The 11,857-nt window shown below is 45.2% G+C and overlaps 1 protein-coding gene across 1 annotated transcript; it reads right to left on the bottom strand.

The window, feature by feature from the left end:
* Positions 1-523: 523 nt before the first annotated feature.
* LOC126038999 (p53 apoptosis effector related to PMP-22-like) lies at positions 524-11,561 on the bottom strand. The gene is made up of 3 exons (XM_049801533.1): positions 11,216-11,561; positions 3,697-3,840; positions 524-3,072 (listed from the first exon to the last, which is right to left on the bottom strand). Exons 1-3 carry the CDS (start codon positions 11,424-11,426, stop codon positions 2,837-2,839), a joined length of 591 nt encoding a protein of 196 aa, XP_049657490.1. The 5' UTR covers positions 11,427-11,561; the 3' UTR covers positions 524-2,836.
* Positions 11,562-11,857: the final 296 nt, after the last annotated feature.

Consider the following 11,857-nt stretch of genomic DNA (forward strand, 5'->3'; position numbering starts at 1 on the left):
AGCATGGGGCTATATGTGAGCCATGCATAATTTGAGGTTAGAAAGGGTAAGGTTTCTAATCACAAAAGTGAAGTCTTCCACTGAAAATAGCAGGCAAGTACTCCATCTTTTTCTCACTATTTTAAGTTCTTGATCAGCACAGGAAAGGTACTTGGCACAGTTTTGATTAAAAAAATAACAGGCTTCCTATATCTGAGACCTCCTGTAGACTGTTACATACTTAAAAAGTTTAGAGTTCCCCCCTCAAGTTGTGATGCGTTTAAGAGGTTTTGGCTTAGCAAAGAGCTTTCTATGCCTGGCACTTCTGATGAAGTGCACAGTTGTGTTTTGCAGTGGATACTCAAGCTTATTTGACTGGAAAATGAAGTTGTTTCCTCCTGGACATGAGGTGTTTAACTTCATTATATTAACTTGACACTTCATGGATACCAATAATCACGTTAAGATATGGGAAGAATGGCTATTTACTTGAGTTTATGAAACAAATCCATGAACCGCAAATATCACCAAGTTTCTACAACCGTCAGTTAAAACAGTTTTAATGAAGCCACCGCATCTGAAAGGAGTGCCACATACATTAGTATCACTTGAGAGTAATTAATGACTATTTGCAATAGCTTTCCCCTCCGAACATCCTAACTGTGTGACATGCTGGTTATGCTTCTACCCCTCCCAGTATATTCAGAGCCAAGTTTATTTTACATTTGTACTTTTTTGACAAGTTATGATGATACTTATAAAAAAAACATACAAAAGACTTAAGTTATGCTAAACCCTGTTATCATACCATCCTCCCTCTCATTAGGAAGGGTGTCCATTTTCTTATGTCTTTTCTCCTTCTCAGCTTTAGCTGTGCAAGGATTTTCCAGACTTGGGATTCTCTGCTGTGTTTGAATTCACTAGAAAGTAGGTATTATCATTACTCATGATACAGATAAGTCTACACAGTATTCCCCACCAGCCGTACTGTACAGAAAGAAAAAAAAAAAACCAACAAAAAAACAACCAAAACACATATTTGTCACAGGATTCTCTTCTTCAGTAAGAATTATAAATACAGTTGATTGTATATGCCATGACTGAGCTTCTAACACAGTCCTGAAGCCTGCAGGTGTTTACATTCTGTGAAGTTATAAAATACAGACCTGGAAGGGACCTTCAGAAGTCACCTGGCCTTTCCAAAACAGGATCACATGCAATATAGAGAATTACCAAATTAAAAAAGGTGTTACAAAACAGAAAGCTATACAATGTACAATACAAGGAATATTGGGCATTGAAAAAGCTTAGTTCTAAATGACTTCAGATTTACAGTATGCTGGTTAATGCTTTGTAAGTTCTATTTTGTACATGTGCATGAATGTGTATACCCCACACACTTACCCTCTCCTACGTACTGGGTTCAAAATAGTAAGAAATAAGTCCCCAGCTGCTCGTTACCCAGAGTAATGCACAGCATTTGCTTTCCACCCTACCTGTACCCCCCTCAGAAATCTGTCTCTGCTAGAGCTACTTCCCCTATAGCTGGCAGAGGAGCTCCACAAATCAGCCTCTTCCTCCTTCTTCCCCAGCTGAAGAAAGCTCTGACAAAGATGACAGACCATAATTACATCTACTGTAAGCTGCTGCAGCTCCATGACCAATACAGACATGGCTCTGCCTCACTGGAATACTTATTTGGAATTGCTGACTCCAGAAACACAAGCTAGGAGCCGGCCAGATTATTCCCCGAGACGGGTGTCTGTGTGAAGTTTGCATATGTAAATCACTCACAGAACTGCTTTTCTATTTTTACCTGTTATCCCTAGTGACTCACAAAGCATCCCCAAGTTTACTAAACTCTGGAGTACCTACAATGTGCTTTAGAAACTTTTGGAGGTTTTCAACACCTTATGCTAAGATTTCCCTCCAAAGCAGCGCTGATAATTAAAACGCTGCAGTTTTAAAAATGTAGACATAAAGAACAATGTATGTTTCTACTCAAAGGTATTTTCTGTTGGCATCCCTCAAATACCATGTATGTAGTTCAACATCTGAAAGTTTATTGATTCTCTCTGTGACAATGTATATATGTGGCTCCATCACAAGTCCTGCAGTGGCCATAAAAACACCAGTAAGTGTTACATTAGCCACTGTTATACACACCAGCTCCATGCTTTAGAGAAGACCTCCGTCCAATAGTACCAACTGGTGGAAAATAAGTTTTAATTTTATTTTCCCCTTAATTCAAACAGCTAATAGTCAACAATAGTCCAGTAACAGGAATGAGAAGAGATTCTTAGGCAGCAGGTGACTGCGACAGTCTCAAGGAAGTTCCTTCCTTGGGACTGACTTTGGTAGAAGAAAAAGCATTCTTTGGAAGGTTGGGCTTTTTCTAGTTCCATTTAAGGCAATTTTGTCAGAGGTGAAAACAAAAATAACTTACAGGTCCCTCTAATGTGTTGTTTAAAATATCTCCTCCCCCTTTCTACACTTGAAACACTATATCTTTATTCATCAGCAAGTGTTTGATTAAAATAAGGATGACTCAATTAGTTGGAAGGGGAAGGAGCTAATAAACCACCCAAACAGAATCGACATAAGAATACGTAAATAATACTTTAGGTAAAAGCTATTTGCTTAAAGATGCCAATCTTTTCACTCATTTATTGCCAGGACTAGTAAGAAATAGAATGGTTTACGTTGGAAGGGACCTTTAAGATCATCTAGTTCAATATAAGAGTAAATACTCTGGAGAAATAAGGTGGGTTTTTCCAGTCTCCTATAATCACACCAAATTTACATCAGAGGTGCTCCTCTGTTGTTTTGACAGTTGACTGTACTTGGATTTATTCTTTCAGTTTAAGTATGGTGCTCTCTCTGGGGAGGAGTAGTAATAGGTAGGCTTGATGTTTCCCAGGACTTCATCTTCCCAGTTGGGGAGGCAGCAGAAGAAGAAAGCACAACCTATTACAACAACAGTGCTGGCCCAGCCAAAGCCATAGGCCCAGCTGAACATGTTATCTCCCATCAGTGGAATTTCTTCAGTGAATTTCACTGGGTAGATGACCAAGCCTATGATCTGGAATGCAGCTAGAGAGAGAAAGAAAAGCAGGAGTAAATGACTATGAATGTATTCCATTTCCCACTGAAAAAAAGGTACCTGGAGATAACTGCATATTCTTTTAAGGTAGGACTGACGCTAATCCTTACATATAATCAAATCTGCATTCTTACAGAGGTACGTGACTTCTGACCAAGGCAGATACCCACACCTATCTGACTGCGGCATTGCCAGGTTGCTGAGGCACATAACTGCATGCCCTGACCAGCCCTGTCCCACAGCCAGGCACCGTGATCCCTGCGGAGCCAGCCACATCCCACTTGTACCACAGCCCCATCGCTCCTCCTCCCCTTGGGAAGGTGGAAGAACCCAGGGCTCTCAGCTCCTAAGTCTTAGCATGTGACATGCTGGGTCAAAGGTGTTCGTTGCCCCCATACACTGCTTTTGGGAAAGTGCTAACTGGCAAAGGCCACTGGAGCTTCCCTAACCATTATGCTCTCAGAGCGTAAATCAACCTTCCCTTGTTCCCCATGAAAATGAGTCATAAACCAGACAAAGGCAGCTTATTTCATAAGGGAGGTTCCATCTAGCATATTTTTCTGCTGATGCCTGTTTTACATCTAAAATAACCTTGTCTTTGTGCCCAGCCTTACCAACAACAAAGAGCAAGCCTCCAATTCCTCGCACAAAGTTGAAGCGAAGTATCTCGATTGAGAATGCAATGACTGCGAGGGCAAAACAGATGACCAGGATCACAAAGCCAACGAGGTATGTGGCAGCTGCTGCTCTCCCCCATCCTTGAAGAGAAAACAAGAAAGATGTTGCATGCATCAGTGCACTGAACTGTAGATCATCGTAGGTCTTTGGTTTCCTTTAATCATTTTTTGTTGAAATCCTTTCCTGCAAGAAGCATGCCTTATGTCAAATCAATACAGGATGCCTCCAAAGCACACAGCCCCAGAGGAGAGAGTCACCATCGTTGGTGGAACAGCACAGAACTCCCTAGAAGTAGCACAGAACTAGTGCAGCACGGTAATATAGATAACACCTCCAAACTCCGTATCTGTGAGACCCACAGACCTCTGTGCAGATAGGTCACACAGCCACTGAGAAGGTACTTTATCCTTACTGTTCCTGTTTGACATGTGAATTTACAAAACCGATTCCATGCATATGGAAGTATGAGAGCAGACAAGAGGGTACCACCACAGGAGACAACTGCTGGGAAATAATAGTGCTGTCAGCATACAGCTTCTTGCCTGTTTGTTTATAACAAGAATAATGCATGTGGAGCAAAATTAGCATGACCAAAAAGAAATAGATTTGGAATAGCTGAAGTGAGAGATGACAAAGAGAAAGTTCTTGAAGATAAACATCTATTCACAGCTGAAAAAAGCCTTAGAAACTGCTAAAATGTAGCACGTAGAAGAGAAACAGAAGAATCTGGGTAAAGTGGAAGAGTCTTCTTTGAATCATTACTTTGACATTTGATGGGACAGGGTGGTGCAGATTCTTAGGATCAAGCAACTGCAGCTTGGAGAGGCTCAAGCATGAAGCAAGTGGCCTTATCGCAGCAGAGCAGCACCAGCACCCAGAACTCACCCATCACAGGCCAAGGCAACAAAGGAAAAAAAAAACCTCCCAGAAAAAACAGCCAGTAATTCCCTCTTTGCAGTAACATGGGCTTGTGAAAAGGCCCTCATTATGGCCAGACCCTGTTCTCTTTAGAAACCAAGTTCAGGTGAGCCCAATGCAAACAACAACAAGCAGAGGTGTTCCTGCCCTGGAGGCAGGATACCTGCCCACATGGGCTAAACCATACGATTAGTGCTTTGTTTTCCAGTCAGCTGTCATCACAGCTCAATTCCCACATCTGCATAACATGGGTTTCTACTTTCACATGTTCAGACAGAGGTAGGGCCAGATCCCGAGCTCCCTCTAATGTAAGAATAAAGAGAACGGCGAGATCTAGATCAGAACGTTTTCCAAAAAATGTGTCTTTCATCAGAGCTGTCTGTTCCAACACAGCTGAAGCGCTCTGGAGACACCCTGCTTTCAACACAGCCTCCATTCTCTCTGTGCAAAAACTAAGACAAAAAAAAAAAAGACAGTAAGACAGAGAACCTTTTCCTAAAGGGTTACAATCCTCCACCTTAACTCACGTACATACTCTACTAGTTGCATAAACGGGAAAAAACCTATAATTTGAGACAGAGAATGCAGTAAAACTGTCTCAGACACCTCTACTATGTACATCAATTTACTCTCTGAAAGTAAAGCGTTGTTTTACTGCTGTTTTCATCAGATCAGTCTGAACTGGTTTCTTTTCCCGCTGTTCCAATAGGAAAAGTGAAATACAGCAGCCACCTGTCAGCCAGATCTCAGCCCAAAACCTCCAACCACCACCACCTGAAGACAGTCATGATGGCATAGAAAGGGTAAAGAAAAGAGTTTTCTTTCCCCTCTCCCTTCTTGGAGCTACTCAAGACAGCAAAAACTTTTCAAATTAGTTCTCCTTCAGCCAATTGTGCATGTTTCATGCCCCCTCCCTAAGGGAGGGGTGAGGAGGGAGGGAGGACACCTGATGAGCATCTGGAGATTAAAGCTATGTCAGTGGTCTGATAAAATCTTTTCATAGAAAATATTCTCTGACATACCTAATGCAGGTACTGGATATTGTCTCCAGAATAGGACTTATTTAGGGATAAGCCATATAAAGGAATATTTAGCCATTACACACAGCCAGCCCAGGAAAAGTGATTCAGACTAAACGACCTAGGAATGCTATTTATCGATATTTGCCCTATTAAGAAAAAAAGCACAACAACAAGAAGGAACACTTCGTTATCAAAGCACATTCCCTTTCAGATGCATTACACATGCTGGCACAGCATAGGAAGCCACGTCTGGCATCTGCCTGGTAAAATTTAGGTTGCAAACTCAAATACACCTGCAGGTTAGACACCTTAAGGTTTGGTGCAACACAAACATGACTGGAGGAGATACGAGCCAGAAAGCCCCCAGTGCTCTCTGCTATTTCCATATTCTCTGTGCTTACTTCATGAGCGTAACAAGCTTTTGGATACAGGGCAGCCCCCGCTCCACTCACAGCGATTTATTTTCTTGTCTCTGGTGATATGAACATGACAACACGTACAGCTGTAGGAGATGTCTTGTCAGGAAGATTAATATTACGCCCAGCTTTGTTTCAGGTCTTCAGAAACAGGGCAGTAGTAAGGCACCACCATGATGAAATTCAGTGGGTTTTGTGCTCACGTGTGACAGAACTCGGTGCTGGTGACCCCGTACCTTCCTCTCCTTCTCCTGCTGGTTATCTTCTCCAGCAGCAGTTATCAGTGGGTTGCTACTGACAAGAACTGACAGGACTCAGTCATAGGTGCTGGCCACAGCACTGGATGGGTCTGCTCTGGGCTGGACTAGACAACAGCCATCAAACGGCCAGCCTACCACATGAGCACCGGTGGGAGACATGGGAAGAGCAGCAACAAGGTCTGGACTTGTATATATACACAGTGTAAGAGAAATCTCAAAAAATTATTAAAAGAGTTTTTTTAATAAGTGACTGATAGAAGAGGTTGGGGTAGGAGGCTGCACCCTTACCGAGCACAGTGCAGCCCTGGCACACTCCTCTCCCACACAAACCATTGCTACCCCCATCAACGGGAACGCTTTCAGCGGAGGGACTGCTGTAGGGCCCTGACTGAAATTGCTCTTTCTCCATGTAGGTTCCCCCTCATCCCCATACCTATCAAGTCAGGCTTTTCCAGCTCCTTATTTTTTCCTCCCAGCGGCTCCTGAGAGCTGACTGAGCCCCGCAGGCACCCAGCTCTCCCGTCTCTGTCGGCAAGATCCTCCACCTACAGCTCCCGGCTGCTGAGAAGGGAGAGGTGTGGGTTTGCACTCTCGCTGTTTGCTGCCTTAAGAGCCAGAGAGACCTGCTCATGCTCAGAGAAAGACAGATCAGCCCCAGTTTCTAGCTGGTTTGTGCTCCGAAGTACCTTGTAATCATGAGCTATTTAGCCAGAATTCAAGTTCTCCATAAAGCCAGAAAATTCTCAGGTCCCTTAATTTGACAGAGTGAGTATTTCCTACTCAAAATAAGCATAAATATGATGTCTGTTTATGAAATCAAACAATAACATCACAGTAATTTGGGGCTGCATAAATAGGAGAGCAGAAAAGCAGAACAGCTGGAGGTATGTGCATTCCCTAGGTCAGCTTTGCCTCAAATAATAGTCAAGTTCTTTGCACCTAATCAGCAGAAATGTATTTATCAATTAGGTGGTGTTGAAAGAACATTAAAAAAATTGTTCAGGGGCTGAAAGGCTATAATTATTAGGAAGGATTAAGAGTTTTATGACGTAGCTTAATTAATGATGACTCTGGAAGGGAACTAAGCTGCAAATATCACGAAAATTATTATCTGAAGTTAATGATGAGCACCAGTAATACAATGAAATTTTTTTAAAAAAAAAAAAACAAAAAAAACAAGCAAGCAACAGAGCCTTACTGTTAGGTGTACTTCCTGATTTTATTTGGCTATGCCTCAGCCCCACCAGGGAGGGGATGGAAGCTCTACAGGGTAGGATATTTAAATCCAGATTTCCTTATAGAAATGAATGAAAGGACTGGGAAAATAGTCTAGCAGGAAGATGAACTGCTATAGGATTTGAAGTAACAAGACTTTCTCATCTTTGTTCACTTAATTACAAAAGCAGAAGCTAGTTTGTTAACTTATGAATAACTGGAATCTTGGGGTAGAAGTTTTTACCATGACATGCATAGATGAGGCATGTTTTTACACTGTAGTTACAATATTTTTTCTGTATATAAATGGCAGTAGCAATTCTTGTTCGCCCTTGAGAGCTCGTTACATAGAATGCCCATAAATATCTGCTTTTGTTAATGAAACAAAGGAGTAGTGGACCAAGAGCATTGTCACTAACATTTTCTTGCCCACATAATGTGCAAAATTCCATGGCAGTATGACTGGTGAAGGGAAGGTATGTGCATACCCACCAGAAGCACAGGACAGCCCAGAATCAAAGGTTTGCTGGGAGGGCTGGTTGGGAATTAATACTGGGAATCACGACTCTGTTTTGGCTTTAGGAGTGCAGGAAAAGCAATTGCTATACTACCAAACTGTTAAATAAAAGACCACTAGTACAAACTTGGCTTCAGCCACCTGACTCTGCCGGGAGCTCAGGAGAGGCACAGTCCTATAAATTTCCAACTTTTAATGCCTAGCAGGGGAAGTGTGCCTGCCCAGGGGCCAGCAAAGCCCACTGGTGGGGACAGCAGCCTCACCTGCTTGCTGGGATCTTTTACTAGGGAGTTGGGGTAGATGTTTAGTGGGTGTGGACAGGGACACCAACTGCTACACCTCTTCCATTAACACTTTCCGAGCACCTGCACTCGGCTGACACTATAAACTAAGTTAGTCTCGAATACATCCTGGCATTGTAAATCAGACAGAAGCATGCCTGAAAAGCAGCATACTAAAAAGATAAGCATACATGTAATATTCCTCCTTTATTTACCTGGCCCCTCAGTGGACACAGGCACTCAGCTTCACCAGTAATCTGTGGTATCAAAGTCCATGCCTGTAAAGACATAGGTACAGTGGCATAAACATGGTGAAACATGATTCACAAAGGCCGGGCTCCTACTTCTGGGTTCCACTTTTTTTTTTTTTTTTTTTGGCACTTACTAAAGATCCAGATGAATGCTTCCCTTCTTCTAGGTTGGCTGTTGTGTACTTAATGAATACCAACTGGCTGTTAGGAATATAAGAAAGAGTTAACCTCCATGGGATCACCTCTACCTCACACATACACACCCATCTTTTACAGTAATAATTCAAAGCAAAGTCCCTGGGAGCAGCCATTCAGAACCAGAAGGACACAGCCACCCACAAATACTGCTCCTAAACTTACAGCCTCACCACTATAAAGACAATCACCCTCTCCAAGTAACCACATTGCAAACAATCCTTGTCATATCTGATGGCTTACTGATACGTTTTAAACACACAGCCAACAATTTAATCCTGCAATGGTCCAGACTAAGTCATCATGAGTCATTTTATAGCGCAGTACAGCAGCTCTGCCTTGCAACATTTTGCTAATATACAGATGCTGCTAGCCAGGTACTTCCCAGACACAAACCAGTATAGAGCTCTAAACAAAATCCTTTCCCCGCCTCCCTACCAAATGACATCCTACTCTTCTTTTCCCTTTCCACTTCCCTCTCATGTGGCATTTGCAAATGTGCATTAAGAAGCAATGCAGTTTAGGAGACACTCCTATTTGCAAATCTTTGTTTGTCTGTTCCTGCCCCTTTTTCCCCATTTAAAAAGAGTGATTCGGCTGCTCCTTCTCTTCCTCTTCTTAGTACACATGCTGCAGCGCAATTAAGAAACTATCTAATGGAGCTTTCTATTAATGGGGATCCACTCTGAAGTTTTCATTTCATCAGGAGAGGTGCAGGATGGTTAGTGCATAGTAGTTATTTTATGCAAAACACAAGTTATGCATCTCAATTAATTAACTTTTATTTTCCTGCAGCAGTACTGTAAATGCCTGCTAGGCATTTTTTCCTTTGTAAATGCCCTCACTTATTTTGAGCCTAATTGCATTAGCATAGAAAAAAGGAAACAAAATAAATCAAACCTGAACTCATATGTCACATCCTGTCTCTAGATGTAAATAGTATTCCAGTAGACAGTGGCATAGATGTCATGAAAATTAGGGAAGAGGCAAAGTCAAGTTGGTATTAAAGGCTTAAATAAGCAAAGTCAAGGACACTAGTCTTCTCTGACAGCTTGTTAACCAGAAAAAAACAGCAGAAAGTTGCTGTTGCCCCACAACGCTCAGGGCTGACACGAAGCACACACCCATTAGTACTCAGGGACATGAGAAGGAGCATCACTACAGCAGAAAGCAAATTTCGGCAGCTCTACTGTATTAGCACTTCTTCCCTGTGAAATGCAGATTTCAGCCACTCTGCACTAGCTTTTCTTCTGTCTAATGGGGGAGACAGATATTTTTGCCATACTAGCCAGATTTCTTCCACCTACAGTAAAACCTGCAGTCATCACCCGGCTGAGAAATGAAGCCACTGCTCTTACGATATATTCTTTGCCTGAGTGTTGCAATGAAAAGCTTCTGGAAGTCAGTCCGCCACACTCAGGCAGCAAGGGATCTGCTCAGGGAAGCAGTCCCAGCTCTCCTGTCTGAAACACCCCTTTCCAGCTTCCCAGTCCCCAAAGCACCCTCATCTAGGATCTTACGGTGGGTCTGCTTATTTGTCCAGAAATACTTGTTTGAGGGAAAGGCGGATGTAATCAGACCCACATGTTCTAGCAAAACCCCAAAAGTGTCCCGTCCCGTCCCCGTCCCCGTCCCCCCCCCCCCCCGGAAAAACCAGAAACTGGGAGCATGCAGTAAAAATATTACACTGGCAATGCCAGATACGGAAGCAGCTCAGCAAGTTACAACAGAGGCACAATTATCCCCTGGTTTAGGCCCCAGTGCAATAGAGAGGTATACAGAGGAAAGGGCATTTTTTTTCTGCCTGCAAACCCACATCAGGCCTTTTTAAGCTGTAGGTTGGGAGGCATCCTAATAGCCACATTGCCTTGGCCAGGCAAGGTTAAATTAAGGTGCTCCCTTCCCTCCGGAGGGCCGGGGGAAGACCATTTTACTATTGTCCAGGTGTGGTTCTGCATAGGACACGCTGCATGAAGGTTTCCATGCTCGCCATCCGACCAGCAAGGCCAGCGGCACAGGGAGGGGGAGCTGCCTAGTGCCAGGCAAGGCTGCGGGGTCTGCAGCCTGCAGATGGTTGAGAGAAAGCAAGCTGAAGAGGGGACTCGTGGCCAGCTGGCTCTCTTACTTTGGCTGTAAAATAACTTTCGAAAACCAAGAGACCAACGCCCTGGCTTCTCAGTGCTGTGGCGCTAGAAAAGATTGCTCCGAAGCAGCCTAGACCTGTACTTCTTTGCTGGTCGAAGCCCCGAAACAGCACGGGCACCGGTTCTGCAAGGGAAGCTCCGTCCCGGTCGGCAGCTGCTCGGCAGCAGAGGGGGGCGGACGGCTCGTGGCGTGGGCCCCCGCCGCCCCCGGGCCCGCCGGAGGGCTCCCGGCTTACCATAGTCCATGAGGGAAATGCAGCTCCAGTTGAGGTCCTCCTCGCCCCGCGTGCAGCTCTCCCATAACGACGCTTGCTGCACGTAGGGATCCGACTCCGACTCCAGCCAGCCCCTGCCCGCCAGGGCGATGATGCCCATGATGATGGCCAGGCCCAGCAGCAGGGGCAGGAGCCACCTGCACCTCCAGCAGGCGAGGCCGCACACCACCATCCTGCCCGGCCGGCGGCAGGAGCGCCGGACACCGAGCGAGCGAGGGAGCGGGGGGAGAGCCCGAGAGCCGCGGGCGGGGTGCGGCGGGGACGCTCCGCCGGGACGGGAGACGGCGTGCGTGTCGGTCCGAGCGGGTTTTTAAGGCGCCGGGGGAGGAGGGAGTCCCACCCACATTCCTCTGACTAAGCCTGGCGGCGGCCCCGACCGGTGGGGCCGGCGGAGAGGAGGGAGAGCAGAGCAGAGCAGAGCAGAGCAGAGCAGGGGAGGGAGCGCGGGGCCGGGCCCGGCTCCGCTCCGCTCCTCGCTCTGCCCCGGCTCCCTGCCAGCCCCGCGAACCCCCCCCCCCGTCCCCTCACTCGTCCTCCCCGGACTCAGGCGTGCGCTTAACCCCTCGGGGCTGCCACCCTCCCGCGTCCGGACCCGCTCCTCCG

Source organism: Accipiter gentilis, chromosome 5 (genome assembly GCF_929443795.1).
Source record: "Accipiter gentilis chromosome 5, bAccGen1.1, whole genome shotgun sequence".
Taxonomy (NCBI): domain Eukaryota; kingdom Metazoa; phylum Chordata; class Aves; order Accipitriformes; family Accipitridae; genus Astur; species Astur gentilis.